The 27,677-nt window shown below is 48.2% G+C and overlaps 1 protein-coding gene across 2 annotated transcripts in view; it reads right to left on the reverse strand.

Moving 5' to 3' along the window:
• Zhx2 (zinc fingers and homeoboxes 2) overlaps positions 1-27,677 on the reverse strand; it is a 159,698-nt gene that overhangs the window by 5,979 nt on the left and 126,042 nt on the right. For both annotated transcript variants that reach the window (XM_006990680.4, XM_076555755.1), the window contains exon 3: positions 10,057-12,777. In XM_006990680.4, coding sequence (XP_006990742.1) covers positions 10,061-12,574 — 2,514 coding nt within the window. In that variant the 5' untranslated portion in view covers positions 12,575-12,777 and the 3' untranslated portion in view covers positions 10,057-10,060. The remainder of the gene's footprint in view (positions 1-10,056; positions 12,778-27,677) is intronic.

A 27,677-nucleotide genomic window follows, 5' to 3' on the forward strand; every position in this document is an offset into this window, starting at 1 on the left:
AAAGGAACTGGAGATCTGAAGAGCACTTTGACATCAGACAGGGAAGGGCAGAATTTGGAGTTTGCCCAGATGGTTTTTGGACTCGCTTTGGTCCAGTGTTTCCTCACTTTCTTCCTTTTGGAACAGTAAGGTATAGGTTGTGCCATGATATGTTGGAAGTACGTGATCTACCTTTTCATTTTGATTTCCAGGGCATTCGTTAAGAGATTTCTGTGAGTCTCAGAAGAGACGTTGGACCTAGGGCTTTTAAACAAGTTTGAGACTGTTACAGACTATGGAGATTTTGAAATTAGAGACTGAATGCATTTTTGCACTACGATATGGCTACAGGCCTATGGGGGCCAGAGAGTGGAATGTGGTGGTTTGAATGAAAATGGCCCCCTTAGGCTCATAGAGAGTGGCACTATTAGCAGGTATGGTCTTGATGGAGGAAGTGTGTCACTGGGGGCAAGCTTTGAGGTTTTAGAAGCTCAAGCCTGACCCAGTGACTCACTTGCTCTTCCTGCTGCCTGCCAATCCAGATACAGAACTCTCAGTTCCTTCTCCAACACCATGCTTGCCTGTGTGCCTCCCTGCTTCCTACCATACTGATAATGGACTGAACCTCTGAACTGTAAGCCAGCCCCAATTAAATGTTTTCCTTTATAAGAGTTGCTATGGTCATACTGTCTCTTCACAGCAATAGAAACCCTAATTAAGCATCATCTAACCCAGTGGCAACCCCGTCTCAATGCATTTGTTAAGGCAAGATGCTTTCACAGGAGGAGAGAGGGGACATACAGTCACTGTGCTCTTATCTGAGGCTGAGAGTTACATGGCTTAGACTCTAAAGGACAAACATCTTAGGGCCATGCAGCTATGTAGGGTGGGACTCTGTTTCACCAACGAGGTAAATCCAACACACCCAAGGTTCGTAAAGTGGGAAGTGTGTCAGATTTGTAGTGGGGCATGTTAAAATGCCTGTCGCACAGATGTGCCACACATCCTGATTCCAGCAGCATGGGGCCCTAGAAATCTTTTGTATCGCTGGGCTAAGCAAGTGTACTGCTTACTCATGGAGGTCTGGTTCTCTGTTAACCATTTGACCTCACTGTCATCTGGTCTCTGAGACTGTTGGGAAGAAGCCTGCTTTCAGTTTAACTGCAGTTCCTTTGTAGGTCATGGTTAGGTTTTGGATGGAGTGGGTTCAAGAGGATGCAGACATAGATTCCTGGGGAATAAGGGAATATTCGAAGAGTGTTTTTTTTCTTTTATACTTTGTTCTTTTTTATCTTTATTTTTTATTTTATGTACATTGGTGTGAAGGTGTCAGATTCCCTGGAACTGGAGTTACTGACAGTTGTGAGCTGCCACGTGGGTGCTGGGAATTGAACCCGGGTCCTCTGGAAGAGCAGCTGGTACTCTTAACCACTGAGCCATCTCTCCAGCTCCCTAGAAGAGTGTTTAATAGCCGTGGACAGGCAAACAGAAAGACAACAGTCTTATTTGGAATGGAAGGCATGATCTGACTTGAGGTAGAATTGAGAGAGAACTTGAGCTGACAGGAAAACTACCATTCTGAGTTGACTCCAGACAGACCTGTGTCCAACTTTGGCTCAGCTGGCCAAAGCTCTCCATCTTTGTGATGGTTTGAGGAGCTTCTGGGGGAGGAGAACTTGCTGAGACTTACAGACTGGGTAAATTCCACACCTAGACTGATGGGGAGCTCAATCACAGTTGCCGTCTGAGGGCCATGGGGCTCCTTCTTCTCCCTACAATTGGTAGGCAGTGTCCAGTGGAGTTCAAGAGAATCTACTTACAGTGGAATCCTATCTCAGTCCTACCAGGGGGACTTTTTAAAAAAACAATTTATTTTTGTTTTATGTGCATTGGTGTTTTGCCTGCATGCATGTCTATGTGAGGGTGCCAGATCTTGGAGTTACGGTTGTGAGCTGTCATGTAGGTTCTTGGAATCGAACCCAAACTGAGAGAAGAACAGCCAGTGTCCTTAACTGCTGAGCCATCTCTCCAGCCCCAATCAGGGAGACTTTTTGTTTTGTTTGGTTTTGTTTTTAGAGACAGGGTTTCTCTGTGTAACAGCCCTAGTTGTTCTGGAACTAACTCTGTAGACCAGGCTGGCCTTGAAGTCACAGAGATCTGCCTGCCTCTGCCTCCTGAGTGCTGGGATTAAAGGCATGCACCACTGCTGCCTGGCTGGGGAGACTCTTAAATTGGTGTTCCAGCTTTATTTCTGTTGCTGTGATGAAACTCCCTTAGGGGAGGAAGGGCTTATTTTAGCTTGCTAGTCTGTGATGAACCATACTAGTCCATCACTGAGGGAAGTCAAGGCAGAGGCTCAAGGCAGGAACTTGAAAGCAGGTCTCCTTGTTAGTCTATACAGCATTGCCTCTGACCAAGGAACTCACTTCACAGCCAAGGAAGTACAAGCAGGAACCATGGAGAACTCTGGCTTCTGGTTCCTAGGCTGGCTTATAGTCAGTTAGCTTTCTTGTACACTTGGGATCACTTGCTGAGGGATGCACTGCCATAGTGGGCTGGGTCCTCCTATAGCAATTATCAATCAAGACATGCCAATTTGATCTACATCATTACCCAATTCAGGTTCTCAGCTGGATGGCTGACAACGGGCTGTGTCAAGTGGACCATTAAAGCTAACAAGGACAAGGGTAACACATCTAGGTTTGGGTTTGAATCCCAGCTTCACTACTTTCTACCTGGATGACCTTGGGTAGGTCATCTTTCTTTGTGTCTTTTCTACGGGCCATCCATGAAGAAACTGAGGCTGATTACAGAGTTACTGTGAGGATGAGTGGGCACAGGTGAGGTGCTTGAGCAGTTCCTGGCATGGTACACGCTCAGCAAATGTCAGCCCATGATGCTGCCCCAGGCCTCTCTCACACACTCCTCTTGTTATACGGTGAGTGAATGGCATGAACTTGCACAAGCAGAGCCCAACGGAAAATGTCTGTTTGGAAAGGCAGGAAGTAATCAGGCAAGTTCATCATATGGAGAGGCGGAAAAGGGTTCACAGGCATCTCTAAAGGAACAGGTGCCGATCTTAATGTCAGCACCTAGGGGCTCTCGTTTATTATCTTATTTAATTCCAACAACAGACAGCTCTTTAAGTGTTCCGCAGTGACTGTATGTGTATATTGTAGCCCTGCATTTGCAGACAAGATCGTTTAAATAGGTAAGCAAGTGTAGAACAGTTAAGCCCTAATCTAATAGGACTGGGTAAGCAGAGAAAAAGATGCTGGGGTGTGAACACATACTGTAGAGTCCACGTGAGGATGGAGTGAGAAGGTGGCCCTCTGTAAACCAAGGAGTACTACTAGCAATGTTGTTTTGTAAGGCTGTGGAAGCTCTGCTAGGTAGAACTTTGTTGGAGAGGTGAGCAGCTGGGTCTGGGTCTTGATGTTTTATGTCACTGGTCCCATTCCAGTCTCGCTTGGCTTCCTGACTGCTCATGCAAGTGACCAGCTGGTGTCTTGCGTCTGCCACCATGCCTTTCCCACTGTGATAAGCTGCATCTCCTTGAACTGCAAGCAAGAAGGAGCCCTGTCTCCCTTAAACTGCTTCTAATTAGGTATTTGGTTACAACAAGAAAGGTAACTGTTACAGTATGCAGCAGTGTTACATCTACAGTACAGAAGTTCCTCAGAAACAGCCAAGAAACAAACAAGCAGCAACAACAGCAACAAAAAATCCACTCTCCACCCCGCAACTAAAACCTCAAACAAAGAAAAAAGCTCAACATAGAAGTACCATCTGATCTGGCTGTATAGCCAAAGGACCCAAAGGGAGTACATACTAGAGATGTCTGCATAGCCACGTTTTCTGCAGCATGATTCACAGGAGCCAAGACATGCAATTAATCTACATGTCCGTCAAAGGACAAACAGGCAGAAGCCAGTATGGTGCATACAACACAAAAGGATGTTTCATCATAAAGGAGAACGAGGTCTTGCCACAGATGGGTCTGGAGCTCACTGTGTTAAGAGAAATAAGCCAAACACAGGAAGACAAACATCACATATTTTCTCTTGTATGTAGAAACAAGAGAAAACAGAACAAAACAGTGCAACACTAGACTTGGAGGCGGAAGAGTGACTGTTAGGGAGTAGAGAAGGAGGCCTGGGGAAAAGAGAGAGATTGAGGATGGACATAACCAAAGCACATACAGAGACGCCATGAAGAAACCATAAACATGTACAGGCAACACATTTTAATAAATATAATAAAAAACATAAAATAGTGAGAGAGATCACCACACACACACACACACACACACACACACACACACACACACTCCATGTTTCCTGTCTCTGAACTGTTTTGGGATTCTACCAGCAAGAAGGCCATCACCAGATGGTCATTCAACCATGGACCTCCAAAAGCGTAGCCAAAATCAACCCCTTTTCTCTCAAAGCCATCTGGCCTGTGTTACTAGCAATAGCAAACGGAGTGAGAAAACCATGACTGAGCATCTCCTCCAACTCTGCCCCAGGAACTCAGAGACTGATGAGGTGGGGTCCCTGACTTCAAAGATCTGGTGGGGAAGAGAGGCATGCAATCTAATGATTAGAGTATATTCATTCATTCATTCATTCATTCATTCATTCATTCATTCATGTTCACTCATTCATTCTTCTGTCTATAGACAGCTAATCTGAACAGTGTGTGAGGGGTGTACATATTCTGGACTTAAGTTGTAGTCAGCATGCAACAATTAATCAGCCTTAAATATTTTAAGCAAGCTGAGCCATGGCAATTTTTTTTTTGACATTTCACAAATTTCACACCTTCCCTGAGCCATCACTAATCATCAGGAGTTGGAAACTGTCAGAAATCTGGAGGCCGTGAAGATAGTGGCTGGAGATCGTGAGCCAAATTTAGACACTTAGCTGAGTGAATTCTGGCGAGTTACTTCAGGTTTCTGCATTTCCTTTGTTTGAATGAGAAGAAGGCTTGCACATGTGGATGGGTGGGTAGGTTTTTTTTCTTTTTTTTTTTTAATTAAAAAAAAAAAAGCCACCTTTCTCCCTCTGGGCTCCTCTAATTTCTGTGTGTATAACTCGTATAAAACAGTCCAGATGGTGGGGGCTGGAGACATGGCTGTGTGATTAAGAGTACATAATGTTCTTGCAGAGGACCCAAGTTTGGTTCCCAGAATCCAAGATGGGAAGCTCTTAATTGCCTGTTAACTCCAGCTCCAATACATCCAACGCCCTCTTCTGGCCACCTTGGGTACTGCACACATGTGCACAACCCACCCCCTCTGCACACACATAATTAAAAAAAAAGTCTTTAAAAAGAACAGTCCACATGGACTTCTGGTTTATGTATATATCTTAGATTTCAAAGGCTTTGGAGTCTTTGAGAGGCAGAAAATGGCCGGCGGTAGTAGGCCACTTAGGGGCAGGCCTCTGAAGAATATATCTGCTCTGCTTCTGAGCAGTTTTTCTCTGCTTTCTGGTCTACACTGTAAGGAAGCTCCTTCTGGGGATGGAGGTAGCCCTGTTCCCATGCTTTTCCTGCCATAATGAACTAAGATTTTTGAAAGCTGTGAACCAATAATGCATTTCCCATTTGTAGGTTGTCTCTGTCGTGTATATTATCACACTAACAAGAAAGTAATTAATACAGAATGTTGTATTAGCTTCTAATATAACCCAAGCACATTATGCCTACATCTTATTTATTGTCCTAGGCTATGGCAGTGGTGCCACTATTGAAGAGGATGTTGGCCTCAGTGAGTAGACACTGGGCTGGCAGATGAGAGGTGGTTCCAAGTTTTATCAGCTTTTGTGCTCTACAAGATGGAGGGAAAGCTGTGCCTGCCTCACTAGATGGTGGTGAGGTTCAAAGGATTTAATAGATATGTTTCAGAGAATGCCAAGCAGACAGTATATGACAATAAACGGAAGCTCATCACCACCACCACCACCACCACCACCACCACCACCACCACCACCATCATCACTATCATCATCAACATCACCACCACCATCATCACCACCACCACCACCATCATCATCACCACCACCACCACCATCATCATCATCATCATCAGCGGCAGCAGCAGCTGCTGCAGCAGCAATAAGATAGGTCATTTGACTGCACATTCAGGCATATGCTTGACAATGTCTTGCCTAAGCAGACTGACTTAAGTTTTAGGAAAGAAAAAGTTTATTTTTCTACCTCTTATTAAGCGACAACTATCAGCGAGATCAATCAAAAATAATGCCAATCAAGAGAACATCACTTCAGGGCTGGGACGGATTGGTAATCTTTATGCCTAACCTTAAGGCTGAGGTGAGCATGGTGTGGGGCATTCACGGTCATGAGCCTTGCAGAAGTTAATGCTGAGGGCTTTACAGGTAGAGATACTCAGTCCCATAAGGGAAAATCTGATCCTTGAGCCCTTGGCGCTTCTTGCTTCAGGGATCTCTGCCTTTCTACCATCTTGTGTGTAAGATAGCACCTTCATGAGGTTAAAACCATGAATTATTTTGGGATTACTGTATATGTTCCCATTGCACATAGCTGCAATTTCATTCATATATATATATGGTTGACATTGGGTTTCATTAATCATTCTTCACCTTAGTTTTCAAAATAAGATTTCCTGATGAATCTGGAGCTTACCGATTTGGCTGAACTGGTTGACCAGTAAGCTCTGAGCTCCTCCGCTCTCTGCCTCCCCAGTGTTGGGATTGCAGGTATGTGCTACTAGTGTGCTCAGCTTTTTACAGGGGCAGTCAACAGTCATTTTAATCAACTGAGCCTTGGTCCCAGTACACGTGTTAGGCATATCCATGGATGTCAAGAGATCCACAATTTAGGGAGATTTTTCTGCTCTCTAAGTTGGAAGACTTGTTTGATGGGTGTTTCTGGTTAGGACTTGGGCCAGGTTTCAGATGCTGCTGCCTGTGTGGCCTACAGGCCCATCCTCTATAACATGGACCCCTGAACCATCAGGAGGCTATCGTGAATAGGTGGTAGCACTAGGTACTGAAAAGCTCCAGTATCTCGTTCAGGAATATTCTGTAAGCTCACAGTTACCATAATTAGAAAATGGGAATATAGGCACTCCCTACCATTCTGAGTGGTCTGGTGTTAATTCAACAGTCAACTTCAACTCCTGGGCCATTCTCCACATGCTTAGATGGAAGGTGGAGGTCAGTGAAGAGAGAGTGGGAGGAGGGTGACCAAGAGCAATGGGACCTTTCAGATGGCGGCAGGAAGAGTAGGGGCTTTAGAATCCAGCTGAGCTGATGGATAGAGGAATGTGGGTGAGTTCCCTGCTGTCTGAGGCTCCCTTTCTGGATCATAAGAATATAGAGAGTTGCCTCTGCCAGAGAACTAGGTAAGACACGGGCATCCTGAGAAGCGGCTAGGTTGCTGCTCCTCCGGAAACCTTCACCCATCTTTCCTTCTCCTTCCCCCAAACTTCTTCTGGTGATCTTAGCATCTCCCATCTCTGTTTTCTTCAGGCCTCAGGGAATCAGGCAGTCATGCACCTACTCAGATGGTGTATACCTTCGGGGAAGGGAGGCCAACAGGTGGCCACGTCTCTCTGGGGGACAGCTCCCCTGGGCTACCTCTCACTCAGCTGTGGGGATGAGGAAACACCATCTGAGCCCACACTGGGGTACTGTGTCCTCACGCCCCATTCAGCCAACACAGCTGGTTCAGAATAGCTTCAGCCTCTTAGAGAAAACAGTTAGGTTTGCTTTCAGCTTGCTTCTCTTAATCATTAACAGAACCCAAACCACTTTTCTGTCCATGCCAATCCTCTTCTGGTCCTCACATGTACCATCTCTGGACCTTGGCCCACGCTGCTCTTTCTGCTTGAACAACTCCTTTCTTTGTCTGGTTTCTTGGCTCTCCTAAAAGCTACCCCAGAGTCAATATCCCTTCTCCCCTTAACCCCCCATGATGCCTAGTCTGGGTATGCCTCCAATGAGGACCCGCACCTCACATGTCATACTGGCTAGTAATGGGAAGTGCTGTCTCTGTCCTCAGCCCAACTGAGCTCTGTTGGAAATGGGAACTGCACCGTCTGTCTCCCTTCATTGTCTTTTGGTATTGACTATGACAACCAGTATACAGGATGCTCAATGTATTGTTGAATGGAACTGAATCTATTGTCAGCTCTAGGGTGGAAAGAAATAGAAACATGTAAATTCATACCATGGATCAAGATCAAGAAGAGAAGCTCAGGGCAAACTACAGCATTCATGAGGACAAAAAACCAAGACAAAACAAAACCACTGTTTCAACAGGGGAGGCATAGCTAGAATGGCAGGGCTTCCTAAGAAGGTGGCCAGAGAGCGGGAAGACACAAGGTAGCCAGAGAGAGGTGACCCGCTGATACTCCTGTGGATCTCAGGACTCTTGCCTATCACCAGCACCTCCTCTTTGGGCTGTATCCTTTCCCGGACTCACAGGAAGTTCCTCAAGAAGATGTGTTGGTACTCTGGGGTTGACCACTCATTAAACTGTTGCCGCAATTGGTTAGAAAAAGCTTCCAGAGGGTTTTACGGATTTGCCAGGCACCTCATTTTATCATGCAATAAACGAGTTAATAATGAGCAGCATGGTCTGGCCCAAGTTGTCTAAGTTCATCAGCATGGAAGTGTGAAACCTGTAGGGTTTCCTTCAGGACCATACAAAGAGTCTTACCTTTGTTTCAAAGGGTATCTTGGGAGGCCCCTTCTGTGGCTTTTTCAGTGATCTCTAGAGCAGCTCACCTGGCCAAACTGTGGGCCTTTCAGGCTTAGGTTTCAAGGTGCCCCTCCCCCACCTCCTTTTCTCCACACACACAGCCAAGTCAGCTGCTGCAGTCGGGTTTTGACTTGCGCTGACCTCTTGGGAAGCAGACTCACCAAGGGCTTCAAGGCCTGTCCCATTATGTGGATGACATGGCCATTAGTAACCATGGTAACCTCCCTTCCCTGGCTTTTGTGGCTCCACAGGTCTAAATCTGCACAGGTCTTGTCCAGATTTGAAGGGGTTACGGGGACTTAAGCAGAAAGCACCTTCCCTGAGCCACACAAGGCAAAAAAAGGAGTATTTCCAGTCTTCCAGGTGCAAAGAAACAACCTTCAATCTCCAATTCAGTAAACTTGAAATAAAACAAAACAAAAAGAAAGAACAAAGGAGAAGATAGAATACACTCCCTTCCTTCTTGTTTCTTTTTTCTTTTTTTCCCCCAGCTGTGACCATAATACACACAGAGGGTGTGTTGGTCTAACAGTTTGAAATGACTCAAGTATGAACAAGCCTGAAGGCTGGTGTCCAAACAGGTCCAGGCAGCGGGGCATCCCCTCTGAGAACAGCCTTACAAATAAGGGCACAGGATGATCAGGGCCTGTTTATTTCATCCCCTTGTCAAAGAACCTTGAAAAAGGACTGACTTGCCACACAAAAGAAACTGACGAGTGTGTGTGAGGCAGTGCATAGGCAAATGAGCTCCACTGAACCATCCCATTATGTATATGTATTGCAAACATACTGTACGCGATAAATATACATGATAAACACAGGTTGAACATTCTGAATCTGAAATTCTAAACTACTAAATGCTTCAAAATCTGAAACTTTCCAATGCCAGCATGATGGGTGGAGGAAATACCACCCCATGAAATGATGTTTCAAGCACACATAAAATTATGAAAAATATTGCATTGGAGTTACCCTTGGTCTCTGTGTATAAGGCAAATGTGAAATATAAATATTTTCAGATTCAGATTAGGGTCCCAGCCCCCAGCACACCACATTATATGTGCAAATGTTCCAAATTCTGGAAAAAAAAAATCTGAAATCTGAAATGTTCTAGTTTCTGATAAGAAATACTTGAATATACCATGCCCATGCCATATCTGGTTGATCTGGATGATTTGTGTCAACAGATACAATTAACACATTAATGAAAAAAAGGTATATTGTCGGAGTCAGCATCTTGGAACCCTCTATCTGTATTAACGTGCCAATGAAAAATGGAAATCTGCACTTCCCTATCCTCGGGAGTCACCAGGCAGGACTGATTACCTGTCTAGGCGTGGCCCGCCTCGGCAGGGGCGCTGTCCGAGTCCGAGTCGGCCCGGTCTGCTGTGCCTTCCGCCACTCTCTGACTCCAGCTCCCCCACTTCTCAGAGATGGCGTCCTCCTCTCCGACCGTCACTTCCACAAAGTCCACGATGCCTGACTCCTCGTTGTCCTCACTGCCCTGGCCATCGCGGCTGCTGCCCTCTGACCTGTCTGAGGCGGCCTCTGAGGGCTTGCCCGCCACACAGTCCTTAGCTTGCTCGCCACCCATTTTCACCCTGGGGACCAGCTTGTCGGAGTCCTCCTCGCAGAGCGCTCTGGGGTCCTTGGCGTACTGTTGAGCCACCTCGCTTCCATTCTTTGGGCTCTCAGCAACTTGTTTCGCCGCTTTTCTTGATACGATATCACGGCCGTGGTCATCCGCCAGGTGATGCTGTTGGTACTGCTCCAGCCAACTCAAGGTTCCAGTTTTTAGTAAGCATCTGTTCTCCTTGAACCAGCGCACAATCTCAGTTCGGACCAGCCCGGTCTTGGCCGCTAACTGGTCGTACTCCTGAGGCGTGGGCCACTGGGTTCTCGCGAAAGTGCTCCTGAGCAGGTGAATCTGTTCTTGATTTTGTATAATTGCTGATGAAGGGCTGGGCAGAGAACCAGCTAACTGTGCACCGGAGAGCTGGTCCAGGCGAGATAGAGCACCATTGGGGGCTACCATGTCTGATCCTTTTTTGCTGGACCCCATGGAATCCAAGACGGCCTGCTCCATGCTGTCTCGAAGCTTGCGCCTCTCTGAGAACCAGGAGTCGATTTCCCTCCTGCTCAGCTTGGTCTCCACCCTCAGCCGCTCCACTTCTGCCTGGGTGGGAAAAGAGCTTTTCAGAAAGCTGTCTTCCAGGGTTTTCAACTGTCCCTGGCTTTTCTCTTTGAACTTCTGGGGGGCAAAGTCGGGGTATACATGATAGGTGCGACCGTGTCGGGTGCCTGCAATGGCCATCTGGTCTTTGGCAAGGGATTCGCTGGTGATATGGACAATGCCCCTCTGACACCGGTAACGATGGTCACTGAACCACTTCTTGATTTCGCTCCTGGCAAGGCCTGTCACCTCAATGAGGCGGTAGACCTCAGCATCGTCAGGGAACTGGCTCTGTAAAAAGCTTGCCTTGAGGTGCGCAATCTGCAACTTCGTCTTCTTGCGGTCGCTAGCTGGGGTGAGGGGCGTGTTGGCCACCTTGGGTGGAGGCTCTGGCACCTGGGCGATGTGTGGACGCTTCGGCTCAGGGGTAGCTTGAGGCGTCACCAAAGGTCTCTTCTGGCCATGGTTGGTCACTCCTGCCACCGCAAGTGTGATGGGGGAGCAAGAGACGGTCGTCGACCCACTCGTCACTTGAGTCAGCACCAGGCTGGGCTGGCCGAGGATCTGGCACGGCAGGGCTGTCTGGAGGATGGGCTGTGACATTTTTGTGGGGGCCAGCTGAGCAGGAAGCACAGTGATGGTCGGGGGTACTGACTGAATGGTACCATTAAACATCTTCTTTCGGGCTTCCTCCACTTCTTCCGGGGACCAGCTGATGCCGTGTTTTAAGCGCTGGGTGGCAAACCAGATTCTGATGTGCTCCTCTGGGTGTTTAGAGGCAGCTGTTAGCCAAGAGAGCTCAGCCTGGGTGGGGTAAGGGAACTTGTTGAAGGAGTTGATCATGGTGGCATTTGTGTCCAGGGCAGAGTTGTATTTGGTAGTGTTCAGAGGGACGGGGACCTTGGGGACAAGGTTGATATTTGGTGGCAGCTGTACGGAAGGCATGACGTGTCCCAGTGAATCTTGAAGGAGCTCCACACTTCCAAGTCTGGACAGGATCTCAGCTGTATCCGTCACCAGGCGGGCAGTCCCTTCCATGTGGTTTTCCGGGGCAGCCTCGTCAGGCTTCTTGGGCACTTTCTTGGCATCTGCCTTTGATTTTCCTGTCTTCATCGTGGGGATTTTACCCATGGAGACCCCGGGGTCATTGTCACCACTTCCAGGACCACCGGCCGCGAGGGACATAACGTGGTTGGTGGTTTCGATGGACTGTTCCAGGACCGTTTGATTATTACGCTTGATCAATTTCAGCTTGAAGTTGGTCTCCCCCGGATGGAACTTGGTGTTGTGGTCAGATAAGGAGTCATACTTTTTGGTTGTGAAGTTACATTCGGCACACACGTAGAGGGGGTTGAGAATCACATTGGGGTGCTGCATGTCGACGTGTTCTGTGAACTCGTTCAGATTCTGTGTGGAATAAGGGCAATATTTGCACTCATAACCACCCTGGAGTTTTTTGGACTGGTTTTCCCCCATAGATTTCATCTCTACCACTTCATTTTCTTTGGACGAGTTTTCAGGTTCTGCTGCCCAGCTGTCCTTGGCCACATCGGATGGCGGCATGCCCATTCCTTTGTCTTTGGCCCTGTCTGTCTCCTCCAGCATGTCCTGTTCGACTACTTGTGATGTCCGGACCATGCACGGAGTCGTAGATTTCCGCTTGCTTGCCATTGCTGCCTGGCCGGTGGGCAATGACTTCTTTTCGGAGTGGGTGGGGCCAGGACAGTGAAATTCTTGGCTTTTGGCTTTAATTCCCTCTCAAATGCCTTTGGCTTGCCTTGAACACTGAAGTCTTCTGTTGGAGTTTTCAGAACGGTTTCAGCACAGAAAATCGTAACTGTACCAATCTCCGGGCACACCAGGCAGCTTCATGTCTGTGGGACAAGCACAAAGCTGGAGTCAGTGACTCCTCACAATGCAAAAGAAACTAGCATTTTTTTTTTCTTTTTTGGGCTTGTTCCCATGACCCACCCCAACTGGCGCCAAATCAAACACACATGTAAGCACTGATGGCGGGTGGGTGAGGACTGGAAACATGAAAGCCGATGTGCTCTTCTTTTCTCCGGGAAGAAAGAGGGACAACACTAAGCAAACAAGGTTGGGGTCTCCGTGTTCAGAGACACCGTTACAGAAAGAGAACAAAGATACCAGGATCTTCAGAAGTGCAGAGTGGGGGGCGCGGGCCAAGCAAGGTGTTGCAAGTTGCTTTTTATTTGGGGAACATCAGAAGCAAGACGCCTGACTGGGGCCTGCAAATGGGTTTCCATGGTGTCAGAAAGTGGATAAGGAAGCCCGGTGTGGTGGCACGTGCTTGCAGTCCACACACTCAGGAGGCTGAGGCACTAAGATCAAGGGTTTGAGTTCAAGGCTAGCCTGGGCTAGTAAGATTCTGTTTCCAAAAAACAACCCCCGCCTCCCCAAAAAAAAAAACCAAAACCTAAACAAAAACAGGGACATACCACTTCGTATCATAAAAATGTAAGAGTATAGAAAATGTAGGGAAAGAAGTATAAAGAGAGTAATGTAAGCCATCAATCCAAACACTGTCCTTTGCTTGTTTCTCTCCAGCAGTACCCCATTTCCGTTTAAAGGGGCAGCGTGACATTTCATTACAGGGATGTGACACTTGTTTTGTATGTATGCTTGTGACAGGGTCTCTCATATAGTCCAGGCTGGCCTTGCCCTCCCTATGTAGCCTAGGATGGCCTTGAAGTCTTGGTTCTCTTGCCTCAGCCTCCTGAGTGCCGGGATTGCAGGCACGTGCCATCATAGTTGGCTCAATTTGGGCTGGAATGAACTGCCTTTGGACACAGGCCTAGAGATGGTTCTCTTGACTCACATGACTGCATTTTTGCCTCAGATGGCCTTTCCTCTGGCAATGCCTGAGAAAGTGTGACTCCCAACTCAGCTTACATGAAGTACCACCACTAAAAGGCTTTGGCAGTTAGATAGGAAAACTGTTTCAATATGCTTCTGTGATTTAGAGCGAAGATTTATTTTATTTATATGTATGTGTTTGGGTGTGGATATATGTATGGGTACCTGCAGAGGTCAGAAGAGGGTGTTGGAGCTCCTGAAGCTCGAGTTATAAGTGATTGGAGTTATAATGTGATTGCTGGACACCAAACCCTGGTCCTGTAGAATAGCAGTGGGTGCTCTTAACTGGTGAGCCATCTCTTCAGCCCTTATGCTTAAACAACAACAACAATAACAACAACAACAACAACAAAAACTCCCTCTCCTCCTTCTGCTGCCCCCACCCCGTGTGTGTGTGTGTGTGTGTGTGTGTGTGTGTGTGTGTGTGTGTGTAGGTGTGCAATTACCACTGCATTTGTGTAGCAATCAGAGGACAACCTCAGATGTCCGTTCCCGACTTCTGCTTTGCTTGAGACAGGGTCTCTTGTTGACCGAGAGGTATGACAGGCAGGCCGGTTGAGAGTTTCTGGGGATTCTCCTGTCTCTGTTTTCCATCTCTCCATAGGAGTCATGAGATGGCAGACGTGTCCTACCGTAAGTCGATTTGTGTGGGTTCTGGGGAATCTTACCCACTGAACCATCTCCCTGACCTACTTCTGTGGGTTTGATTACTACTAAAAGCTAAACTGTTTCCAAACGCTTCCTGGCCATTTATAGTCTCTCTTTTGTGAATTTCCTATTTATGTCACTTTCCTATTGTGGTGCTCAGTGGTTTTGTTACTAATTTATAAAAATGCTTTATTACACCTGCTGCAATTTTTAAAAGTCTACCTTTTAGCTATTTGGAGAGTATTTTTATATGTTTAACATGTACAAACATTACATTTTAAATAACAAATCTATAATTTTTTCCTCTTGTGGCTTTTTTCATATTTGGAAATTCCGTTGTGTTTTTTTTTGTGAGGTATTCTAATCCATGTTTTCTCTTTTTGCATGTAGAGCATTTACTTAAATCATATTGAGTCCTAATAATGGATTTATGGTGTCTTTAGAATCTATTGGCTTAATTTTGTTTGCTGTTGCTTTTTAGGACAGGGCCTTGTTATTAGTCACAGCTGGCCTGGTACTTGCTATGGTGCCCGGGCCTGCCTCAAACTTCTAGCAGTCTTTCCTCCCCGGGTTCCTAAAGTGCTGGCATTACAGGCTTTGTGCCACTATGTCCTGCCAACTTAATGATTTTGTTTTACATTTAAGTCATCTAGTATTGCATTTATCCTGAGTTCAGTACAGTACTCTCGAGTTAAGTAAAGCCATTTTTCCTTGAGTGTTTCCCATTACCTCAGCAGTGTGTGTTCTCTAACCCATTCTCACCAGGGCATAAGAAACCACCCTCACCGCACACGACATTTTACATTTACTGCGGCTTGCCCCCAGTTGCCCAGTCTGCACATCTTGTCTAGCTACTGGGCCTTACTGTTAATTTCTTTTTAGATATTTGGAGTACATGTTAATATCCAGCTGAGCGAGTGGTTCCTCCTTGTTCCTCATTTTCCCCCCTAGAACACTTCCTTGGTTATTTTGATTATTTCGTAAATCATAATCAATCGTAAAATACAGCCCTATTAGAGTTTTGATTAGAACCGCATTAAACAAATATTAATTTGGGCCACAGGCACAATTTGCTTATTAGGACGCGGGGCATGTCACGAGAACTCTAGGGAACTCCTGGGCTGGGTCACTGTTGACATCCCGATGCCTTTTACTTTGTGGCTCCTTTCAATGTGATTTTTATAGGTAGAGGAGAGAAGAGGGTGTCTAGGGACAAGGGTATCTGGCAGCCGGGAGAAGTGAAGAGATGAGACGACACTTTGGCCTTTGAGCCCCACTTAGGACAGGGCTCAAGGGCAGAAGGGAAGAACGCAGGTAAAGGGCAACTCTGAGATGCTGAGGCTCAGGGCCCACACTGAGCAGGACTCAGGAGAGGGCCAGCGCCCCGGGACTCAGGAGAGGGCTGGCACCCCGGGACTCAGGAGACAGTCAGTGCCCCCTGGTGATCCCCAAAGGCCAATCCCTCTGACACTGGGACACTGGTGTTTTCAGGCTGGAGCACTCTATCCACAGTGGGTGCAGGTCCCTCAGGAGTGGCAGCAAGGAGAGGCCATGGGAAAAGCAGAACAGAGGGTGACCACGTCCCTCTGTTGACCATCCTTGCAACAGACACCAAGAAGCTGATTTTGCTGAAAAAACACTGACTCCTTCCTCAGGCATGAGAGGTAATTGGAGCAGGAGGAACTCGGGACGCCTCTGCCTTCGTTCTGTGTCCGCCTGTCTTCCTTTGACTCAGACACCCATTTGACTCTGCCAGGCACGATAGTCATTAAGACATGCCTGCCTATCTGAGCTGTCTCAGCTTTCTTTACGATGAAGACACAAAGAGTCATTGTCCTAAAGCTGCAGCCACCTTGGATTCCAGGAACGGCAAATCCTAGAGGATGGACCATTCTAAGGTGAGAGCCATGATGTAAGATGGAGAGACTACATGCTGGATAGATTATTCTGAAGGAATTCAGACCATAACAGTAATTAAGAGATGCATTTGTTATTACATCACCTTTCAGACAATGATGGGCGGGACCACACTTTGACCAAGGCTACTTAATTACACACCTTTTGCACGAGGTCTCCCTCTCTTTAGACCTAAAGCTCCTATCAGCTCCTATCCGATGAACTTGTGGTCACTGGACTTCTTTAATTTTGCTCTTCCCAGCACACTGATGAAAACTTCTCTCTGCCTTTCGCCATCACTCATCTCTTTAATTGGCGTATGGGGATGGGTGGCCAGGGCTAGCTTCCAGGGGCTGCTGGAGCGGACGCTTAAGTAAGGTCCAGCTGTATACAGACACTGGCCTTTTCCAGCCTCCGCCTCCCTTGGAGTCCCATTCTCTCAAACATGTGCTGCACACGTGAGCGTTCAAGTCCATCAAGGGTTCTATTATTGCTCACTGGGGCCTAGAATCTTGCGGCCTTCTCCACCCAGCCAGTTCACCGGCAGGTCCTCTTGACTCCAGGGCTCAAAGGCACCTTTTGAGCTCTGAGCTAAGCTGCCATGATCTCCTGCTGGGGCAGCAGAGGGGCGTGTGGGGCAGGATGGGAGTTGGTCCTGGGTGGTTTCTGCAGCTACTCTGGTTTCACATCACAGTGAACTCCACTCTTGTGAAACAGCCTGCAAGCTTGGGCATGCTGTGACCCCTGCCCCCTCGGCTTCGCTGACACACTCCAGCTGTTCCACCAGGAGTGTCGCGTTCATCACGGAGCTTCTGTCGGAACATTCCACACCCAAAGAGGGATTTCCTGACGCTCGCTCGCTTCTTTGCGAGTGAAGCTTCTCCTCATTACTGTTTCTCCGCTCTGCTTTGCTTTCTTCAAAGCCCTTTCCAACAACGAACATTGTATCGGTCTATTGTGTGGTTAAGGGCATAGCTACCCGTTACTTACGGATCGCACATCACTCTGGGTCTGTGTTGTTCAATATGGTAGCCACCAGCCACATGTGGCTCTTTGGATTTAAGTGAGGGGGCTCAGGAACCACATGTGGAGTGGTTGCCATGTTTACCACCACAGGGCATTTTCCATTACCGGGGACAGTCTCGTGGGCCGTGCCACAACCAACTGTCCTGGAATGAGGGGAAATAGTCTTAAGAGACAGACGGTACCCATCTGTGGCAGGAGACTCGGGAGGAGAGAGAGGCATCAGCACTGACATGAAAGAAAGCAGCTGGCAGAAGACTACAAACCTCTCCCCATTCGGGGGAGGGGGCTACATATAAAGGATAGAGCAGGTACAAGAAAAGCACAGGACACAGAATGTGGGGGACGGCACAGCCACAAAGGCTCACCCATCGTGGGGCTGGGATTGAGGGCAACTTTAACCTTGTAACCTTCTCCAGCTCACTGGCCCTCCTTCTAGGCTCAGGGATGTTTTCTATTTCTCAATCAACTGTCCCTGTTTCTACAGTATCCGTGTGTCTCTCTTCTTCATCTTCATTCTGACACATAAGACTCGACTCCAGTCCGTGCCTATGGCACCTCTCTGGCTAGAGACTATTGAGACGGTGGACCCTAAGGAATTGGAATTGTCTTCTAGTACCACGTAAAGGAAGGGGAAGGCTGAGGCCTTGGTGTCAGTTGAGGCAAGGCCTGTCTCCTAGAAAGAGCTTTCACATAGTGCTGACAACCTGAGGGATAGACCCGAAGGCAGGAATCGAACTTGCCATGGTGGGTGGGCCCATCCCCTGACCAGGACTGATTAGCTGTGTGTAGCTCTTGCCCTCTGTTTAAAGCTGGACCTCACATTAGTGCTCTGAAGGCAGACTTGGGCAGAGTAGGATGTTGACACTGGACCTCTTTATTTGCTCTTCTTCCCGGTATAGCTGCAGCCAATAAATCTCCTTTCTCTCCTTTTCACTGTTGTCCCTTGACTGGGCCTGTTGAGGACAGGTGGTCGATCCTAGCTTGCTAGGGTTGGCAGGGCCAGGCTTTGACCATAATGACTCTGGTAACAGAATGGGAAGGATGGCAAAAACCTTTTGTGAGGACTGTAGCTCATACAGAATGGCGAGATATGGTAAAAGCTCTCAGGAATGTTCAACAGTGTGTGCATGGGTGTGCATGTGTCTGTGTACATGTAGTGTGTGGGTGCTGGGCTGTGTAAGTGGAAGAACACTGGAAGGGGAAGCCTCCAACATCTGCATGGGCACTGTTGATGCAGTAGAATAAGGCTCAGTTCTTACCCCCTGGCCAAGGGGCGTGGAGCATCTGAGTTATAATTTTCCAAGGAGAGGGAGCAAAAGGAGACTTCCTTTATGTAGAACAGAGACAACAGTCAGGAGTCGGTGCAGGGAAGGGTGTGGGGGGACAAAGGACTTTTTCTATGGAAAGTACCAGAATGATTCCAGTCTGCTAAGTGAGCCTGAGAGATAAGGACAATTGTAATGAAATCGGCACTAAGTTTCTCTCTGTTCCAAAACTGTGGTTCAGAACACACTCTAGCTGCCAAATCTCACTCAGCAAGCAAGCATGGAAGCCAGAGTAGATTAAAAGGAAGGATAAAGAATGAAACAGGAGAGAGCTCCTGATGGATGGAGCCCCTGGGGAATTCTCTCTCAGGTCTCACTGGGAGGGTTGGGAGAAACACTGCCTTGGGGAGCATTATTCTGGCACAGTAAAGTCTGGGGGTCTGTAGAGCCAAGCCTTTGGGGTATGTGTCTGAACGTGTGAGCCATGGTCAAGGTTGGGATTGTCACCACGTATCCGGTACTCACTGGCATGGAAGCTGAAGTGTTCTGAGCAGAGCCTGAGATGCAGTGGGCAAAAATAGAAATGAATGGGGAGGCGGGAGGGGTGGCTCAGAGGTTAAGAGTGCTTACCGCTGTTCCAGAGGACCCAGGTTCAGTTTCTAGCACCTTCACGGTGGCTCACAAACACCTGTAAACTCCAGCGTCAGGGGATACAACATCCTTTTCTGCCCCTGTGGGCTCTCATCATGTATGTGGTACACACTTACTCATATAGGCTCCCATGCTTACACACAAATAAAATAAATCTTAAAAAAATTTAAAATGAATAAATAAATGGATAAAACACACGTTGAGATACAGAGTCCCATCTAGAATGGGTGGCAGGTGAGCTGTGGGTTTTGACTTTCCTAAGGGCCTGAACTGGGCACAAACATACCTCCCTAGCACGCTAGCACACTGATGATACTTCACTTCAAAAGAGCAGTGAGCTGACCTTGCCTCTGTGTGTGTGTGTGTGTGTGTGTGTGTGTGTGTGTGTCAGAGAAAGAGAGATAGACAGAGAGATGGAGATAGAGAGACAGAGAGAGAGAGAGAGAGAGAGAGAGAGAGAGAGAGAGAGAGAGAGAGAGAGAGAGACACGAGGGGGGAGGAGAAGAGAAGAAACCCAGGGAATTTCGTTAGAGTTCTTTACAAGGTAAACTGGCACCACCACATTGGGTTAGGACCCACCCGAATAACCTCACTTAACAGCAATCACCTTTACGAAGAGTTACTCCATACTCTGAGCAGCAGGCTATTAGAACCTCAACATATGAGTCTAGGGGTTTGAGTACAGTTCACCCCATAATGTTGGAGCCAGGCTCTGTCCTCTGGAAGCCTTTCGATGGCACAAAAGTGATTTATGAGTGCTGGGGACAGACTGAGCAGGCACCTATCAGGGGCAGGTATGGTTTCCAGTGCTGAGGTTCTTTCTCGGTGAGCACACTTCAGAGCTTTCCAGGTGGAAGCGGGGAGCAGGGAAGGGAGGGTAAAAGATAGGGGTGATCCTGCTTGAAGCAGAGCAGACAGGGACTCCCTCCATGAGAAGAGGACAATGGAGCACATAGTCGCTGTGAAGACGCGTGAAGAAAGGCTTTTTGAATCATGAAGCCTGTTCCTGTTCCATTTTGCGAGGCAGAGTGGGATAAGTGTAGACCAAGGCTTCACAAGGGGAGGGTGACTTTTTCCTTTTTAGACACAAAGTGCTAATATTGCCGCTAGTGCAAAGTCTCTAAACCTAGGTGACTCTTTATAATAACTCTGCCAGGTAGTTACGATTAACGCCAACCGCTGATGGGAGAATTTAGGACCAGGGAGTGCGAGCATCTTGACTAAGAATCCACAGCCACTTCTCTGCAGAGCCGGGATTTGAACAGATGCTGTCCAGCCCTAGGGCCCTTGACACTGCACCAAGAGCCTCCCCTAGTGAGTAGGCCTTCAAAGATGGAAGGGTACACTTCCCAGGTGCAGGAAAGGAAAGAGACAGCTGTCCCAATCTGAAGACTGTAATCCTTCCTCCTAGGCTGATAAGCGCAAGGAAAGAAAGTAAAGGTCCATGGAGGGGGCGGGCATGACAAGGATAAGCCTCGAGGGTGGAAGGAGCCTTGGGGCTAGCCCGTGACACCAAGGAGCTCGGGGTTGATTCTGCAGGCCATGGAGGGGCACAGCCTTTCAGGCAGGGTCCACGAGGTAGAAGGTCTCAGAGACAGCTTTAGGACCAGGGAGTGCGAGCATCTTGACTAAGAACCAGGGCAGGGCTGGCAGGAAGAGAGGCCTGATCAATGAGGGCAAGACCTCTGAGACCCAGCAGGTGATCAGTCATCTTAAGAAAGCCAAAAGAGACAGTCGAGATCCAGGGTGCTGTGAGACACCTTTCTCCACAGCCTCTATGCTTCTTTGAATACACTGAGTGTGCTTCATTTTTTTTTTTTTTTCCATCTAGAACTTTCTCCCATTCAGTGTGGTTTTCCTATGCGGGCGTCACTAGATTCTCCCATACTCATTTCCCCAGCAAGGACAGTCGATGTTCATTACAGGATCGTCTAGGCCAAAAACTGAGTTTCACTTCTCTAAAACTTTTTTTGTGGGCACTAAGGCTCAGAGAGATTAGGTCACGGTCAACGTTGAAGAGCATGAAACAGTAGAATGGGGACACAAACTTTATCTACAAACTCTTGTGAGGATCTTTCCAAGGGCAGATTACGGTCAGTAAACCTGGGCCAGACCTTACGATTCTGTACATACTAAGGGTTCGCTGGTGATAAGGCTGCTGCTAAATCAAGTCTCATCTCCAGGAGCGAGGCTCTCTACGATTCTCTGGGCTGGTACACTCCCACGGTCATCCCCACTCTCTTGTCTCGAGTCAAGGTGGTGGCATTTCCAGACTTTTCTCTATTTGTGGCCTGAAGTTGGTAAGGAAGGACAAGTGATCTCTAAGCCCCAGATCAGCCCTGGAGATTGATTCCTGGAGCTGACAGGAAGCCTGGATGTCAGCTTGAGGGTCACGTCTAGGTTCTTGACTCCGAAGGAAGGCACTCGAGGGAGTGAGAAATTCCTGCTGGAGGCTCCTCTCTGCAGGTCTCCAGTATGGGAGGCTCAAGCAGTGGCCAGGGGCTCCGAAAAAGCCCAGCCTGGGGCATCGGTGCTCAGAGGCCAGGGAGAACTCAAGGAAATCGTACCTGGGGCCTTCGTGGGAACCACCTCTCCTTTCAGGGCTTCCCACTGAGGCTGTCAAAAGAAATAACAAAGCCTGTCTGGGAGCTCTGACTGGAGCATCTCCTCAAGCCATCGAAGTCTGGAAGGATGCTTTTAGCTTTGCTGGGTTTTCTGACAGAGCTGGTAGCGGATTGGGCTATAGTTCGTCAAGGGTAGATCATTCCAGAAGGAGCGGACGTTTCTCCTCTGTGTTCTAAAGTTGCAACATGACAAGTCACCTATCCCAAGGCTTTCGGACTGGGCAGGGTCTTGGGTGACACAGTGCTGGCCTGGGGAGGGGAGGGATTAGATGCAGACATCAGTGCTCCTGGATCTGTCCCTAAGCTCCAGCTCCCAACTCGTCCATCTGTCTCTGTCTTTATCACCATTTCTCTCCTCTGCATGGTAGGAACTGCTTTTAGGAGGCCAACGGTGACCCTGAGTTCATGTCTAAGTTTTCTGACTGTTTTCCAGTTTTGAAACACCACCAGTTCTTGAGACCTAGCCCAAACGTATCAACCCCAAACATTTGGGAGCATGGCTTCGGAAGCTGCATTCCTAAACACAGGTCATGTTGAAAAGCCTTGGCAATAGGACATTATTTGGCATCTGCTGTTTGGATAGAAGCCAGCTCTGTCCTGTGAAAAAGTGATGTTCTTTGATGCAGCTGAGCCTATAAGAAGCAGGCCAAGCTCCCTGAGATGACACTAGGGTGGAATACGGTACTACTGAGGGGAGTGATGGGCAGTTGGGAGGAGGTCAGAGAAACAGGGAAAGACGCCATAATGATCTCACAGAAGAGCAGGAGGCAGAATGCTGGGTGTTGGATCACAGGATGAAACATGGTTGAGCTCGGCTCCTAGAGCTTGTCTTAAAGCAAGAGTCTGGGACTGTGGAGATGGCTTGGCTGGCAATGTGCTTCCTGTGAATCACGAGGACCTGAGAGGGGATCCCCAGCACCCACATTTTAGACCATGCCTGTAATCCCAGCTCTGAGGAGGCAGACACAGAAATCTCCCTGAGGCTCACTGACCAGCCAATCTAGTCAACTGATCAGTTCCATATTCTCAAAAAATAAGGTGGAGATAGATCAAGAAAGATGCCCAGCATTATTGACCTTTGACCTCTACATGTACACACACACACACACACACACACACACACACACACACACTCTCTTGGAAAAGAGCTCACAGCTCATTCCTTCCTCTCAGTCCCTTGTTCACTGTTGCATGTACAATGTCAGTGTCTGCTTCAGACATCAGGAATGAGACCCCAGGTTCCTGCCCTAAGGAGGTCTAATGCATGGAAGAGGGAGAGTCATGCTTGAGATGCTCTGGAGTTGTCAGGGATACCGAAGAAACAAATGCAATCTGTGATGTCTGCTGAACGGAATAACAGAGGCAAGGTCAACCCGAATCCCTGGGGAGAGGTCAAGGTGGCCTTTGATGCCACCGTCAAAGGAAATCATCCTGTGTGTCTGCTACTCTTCTCCATGGACCCCCTTTACTCTCCCATTTTCTCTGAGCAATAATCTTATTAAAAAAAAACAACACAATTAAAGATGAAGACCTATTTTGAAACAGTCGATTCTTGATCATCGCCCCCCCACCCCCGCCCCAAGGCAAAGCTACTGTGTAGGAAAATCCTAGCAGTTCCCATTGTGTCTAAGACCCCTCCACCTCCAGGGCTGAGGGAGCAGTGAGGTGTTCCTAAAGCAGAGGGAAAAAAATCTCTCGGAGACTGAAAGAAGAGGGAATCAATTCTAGTTTTATGTGTCACATCCATAAATAAATAAGGCACTATCAAATGTTTAAGATGGGCCTGCTCTGATTTACAACCCATCAAATTCTGCTATCAAAACATTTAGAGAGGCCGAGACGCTCCTGGGATTTGTTATATTGACAATCCCTGTGTAACCTTTTCATTTCCCTCCTTGTGGGGGATCTGCGCACACTCCATCTTCCCGGAGCCCGACGAGCCTTTCTCTGCTCCCCAGGCACGTGTCAGGGTGAGACAGGGCTTCTCGGCAGCTGTTGGATTCTGTCTGTCAGATCTCTCTCTCCCTCCCACCCCAGCCCCCTTCAGCTGATCCTCTGCATTCCTAAACCCACAGCTTTCTCCTCAACACTTTCATATCCCCCTTCATCTCAAAGACTCAGGATCAAGGCTGAGAGTTTACACTTATTCTTGGATTGAATGTCCTCCACAAAGCCATTCACTCAATAGTAACACTGATGCATGCACACACACACACACACACACACACACACACACACACACAACTACGCAGATTCAAACTGCATTCACAAGCTGTGTTTTCGGATTTCTTTGCCAAGGGGTAGGAGGCTGAAAAATGGCCCCCAAAGATATATAGGTTCTAAGCTCTGGAATCTGGGAATCTTGCCGTGTATGGAAAAAGGGACTTGGACAATGTGACAAGGGTTCTTGATATGGACCTGCTATTCCGGACCTAGGTGGGTCTTGCATGTGGTCACAAGTGTCCTTCTGAGAAGGACAGAGGGAGGTACAATAATAATGACTGAAGAGGGCATAGGAAGGGATTAGAGGAAGGAGAAGTGGCCATGGGAGCAAATTATGTTCCCATGGTTTGAATCTGTTGTCACAAGCTAAGGAATACAAGACGGTCACTAGTAGCTGGCAGAGGCAGGAAGAGTTCCCTCCTGGCCCTCAGAAGCCTCACTTTGGTGTGAGTCTAGGGATCCTACCTTCAACCCCTAACTCCCAGAAGGGTTTGAACCACTTCACTTACGGGGAATTTTTTGGTGGCTACAGATGTGAATCCAAGGGTATGCTGAGCTTAGCCAACACCTGTGATGTTCTTGCAGCCTTGCCCACCTTCCCCAGCCTCTAGGAAGAGCAGAGCAGAGGCCAGGCTCCCACCAGCCATGCTGACACAGCCATTGCTTCATAGGACTGAGCAAAGAGCTGGCATTCCCAACCTTGCTTGACCAGAGCCACAGAGCCAAGGACTCTCACTTTCAGCCTCTGCGCACTGTCCTAGTAGGGACAGTGGGTGCCTCTGCTCCATATTTTTGGAAGACCGTCTTCACAGAGATGTGCCCTAGCTTGTCTGTTCCCTCAGTCTCCAAGCCAGCCTCATGACTCATTTCCATCTGTTTCCCCATGCCTGCTGCCTTCCAGGCCACCATCATCTCTGCTCTGGCCTTTCTGCCTCAGCCATCTTGGGCTCTGACTTACACCCCATCCTCTCCCATTCATTGATTCCCAGGAAGATCTTTGGGGATTGGAAATCACATCTGAGACGTACCCCTTTGCTTAGAACACTCTACATCCACCAGCAGAATCTTGGGTTCAGGATTAGACTTTCATCTTTGAGGCTCTGCAGGAGATGTGTATGGCAGCTGGGACAGGAACCCCTGGAGACTTCCCATGGTTTAACAGGAAATCAGTGTCTGGGGTGCATGGCAGGAGCCCCTGGCTATAACACTGTGTTAGATGCCTGCACTGTGAGGTGGAGGATCTTGCTTGGAGGCCTTAGAAGCAGATCTGCTTCTGTGCTGACCCGACACATATTTCTTTTTTGTCTCAGGACTTTGGAGAGGAACGCATGAGATGCTGGGTGCAATGGTGCTGCCCGCCTTCCCCCTGCCCACTCCTTCCCTCCCTCCTTCTCTCATCCTTCCTCAACTCCCCTTTTTACATTTAAACACCTTTACTTTCACACGTGTGTGGAGGTCAGAGGTCTCACTTTTAAAAAAATTTTTTATGAGGCACGGTTGACTTGACTCAGAGGCCATTTAAAATGAGGAGACTAGAGCCTCTCAAAAAGAAGGCAGAAGTAGTTGTTTATGAATGTAGACCTGACTGTCCTCCTAGACACGGAGAAGGAGCAAACACAGGGAGAAGGAGGACCTGCCTTTCATCCAGGCCTGAAGGAGCCCTCGCTGCCACTGTCACCTGAGAAAGGATGTGCCCAGGCTGCACTGTACCTGAGCACCTGCATCTGACTAGGTCTGTGCTAAGGAATCAGGTCTGAGGACAGCAAAGGGATGTCACAGCCCACACAAAGTTACACAGGCCAAGAGGCTTTTGGCAGGTGGCCTCTGGTATCTTAGGGAAAGACTGAGTTGGGCCGACCCAACCAAAAGCAGCTATCGGGATGGCAAGCAGGGGGGCTATCTATGCTTACACCTTGCTTTGGGCTGGGAGGGTGATGGCGTTAGCGGACTTTGCTGAATGGATGTCATGGTGAAAATGGACCAGACCTGGAGGTGCAGCAAGGTCTGGGGAATGAGGGTATATGTATTCTTTCCCATTTGAATGCTCCCACATCCTCTCTATTCCCAGACCGATGAGAGGTTCCAGTGCTTGGATTCAGCAGAAAGGAGGAAGAAAAAGCCCTTCTCATGATCACCTTCTTCAGAATTCTTCCCCTGCCTGGCCATAGGGTGGAAGCATTCTAGAAAGGTATGCTTTGCATTTAAACTTGGAGAAGAACCCCCCCCACACCCCAGGCAGTGCACTCTTGCATAATTCTCTTTTTGTATCTCTGAGCAGGTCGGAGAGTCACTGCTCTCCTGTGGACAATCTCCTATTCCTTTGGGCCCGTGGCCCCCAATCCTCTGCACTACCAACAATAAAGATGCTGACAGAAGAGGCGTCCCCCAGGCTTCTGCTGTGAACGCCGGTCACAGAACATATTCACACATACCCATTTGCACACGGCCCAGGACCCTGCTGCACACAGCAGGAAATACTAGAACCTCTGTTTTTCTCACAAGGCCCCCGAAGGGAGGCTGAGGTGGATTTCTGTCAGGATTCATCTCAGAGCCTCGTCACACCTGCTAGCGCAAGCAGCGAACAGGAAGGCTGTTTTCCATCCTCCTGCACAGGGCACACAGTGCTGAGCCCACCTGCGGAACGGGAGCAAAGACTGAAGCCAGGCCGTGCTTGATGGAACAGATCAGGCAAATGACCAAGGGCACGGGCTGAGGATGGCACACAGACGGAGAGAGAGCTTCTGTCCCTGTGTCAGTCACAGGAGAGAAGTTAGAAGAGCATCGTGACAGCTAGCTTGTTGGAGGCAAAGAGACATCTAGGGACAAAAGGGCATCCGAGTTTTCTCATCTGCTTCATGAGGGGAACAAGTAACGAACACTCACAAGATTGCTTTGGGAGTCAATGTGGCTGATCACGACAAAGCATGTGCCATAGCCTGGCGTGAGACAATAAAGAAGTGTCCTATCTCTAGGACAAGCCCTGTATTTAGTCTAAGTAAACTGGTCACCTGACTTCCTTTTCTTGGGGACCCCAAACTCTATCACTTAGGATGACAGCACAGAGTCACTTGGAACATTCCCTCCTGTGTCCTGTTATTTGTTCATAACCTTTTAGATGGCTCCACGTGAGGTCAAGCCATCCTCACATCTTGCTGGATTACAGAGATTGAATGACATTGCTTCCTTTCATGGTGGATTAGTCTAGTTTTTATTACCATGACAAAATACCCGAGACACAGTGCTTTCTAAAGAAAAGAGATTTGGGGTCACAGTTCTGGGGATCAAAGGTCAAGGGGCCACATTTGGTGACAGCATTTTCCTTTTCCTACCTTTCCCTCCCCCTCCCTTTCTCTCACCTTTTCTTCCTTCCTCCTCCCCTCCCTTCCTCCCTGCCTTCCTTCTGTTCTCTCTGTGTGGCTTGAGAGAGGGTCTCATATAGCTCGAGCTGGCTTTGAGCTATATGAACTCACTATGTAGCTAACATTGGCCTTGAACCCCTGACCTTCCTGCCTCCACCTCCCAAGTGCCAGGATTACAAGTATGCACCACCATGCCCAACTGCAG

Source organism: Peromyscus maniculatus, chromosome 20, assembly GCF_049852395.1.
Source record: "Peromyscus maniculatus bairdii isolate BWxNUB_F1_BW_parent chromosome 20, HU_Pman_BW_mat_3.1, whole genome shotgun sequence".
Classification (NCBI taxonomy): domain Eukaryota; kingdom Metazoa; phylum Chordata; class Mammalia; order Rodentia; family Cricetidae; genus Peromyscus; species Peromyscus maniculatus.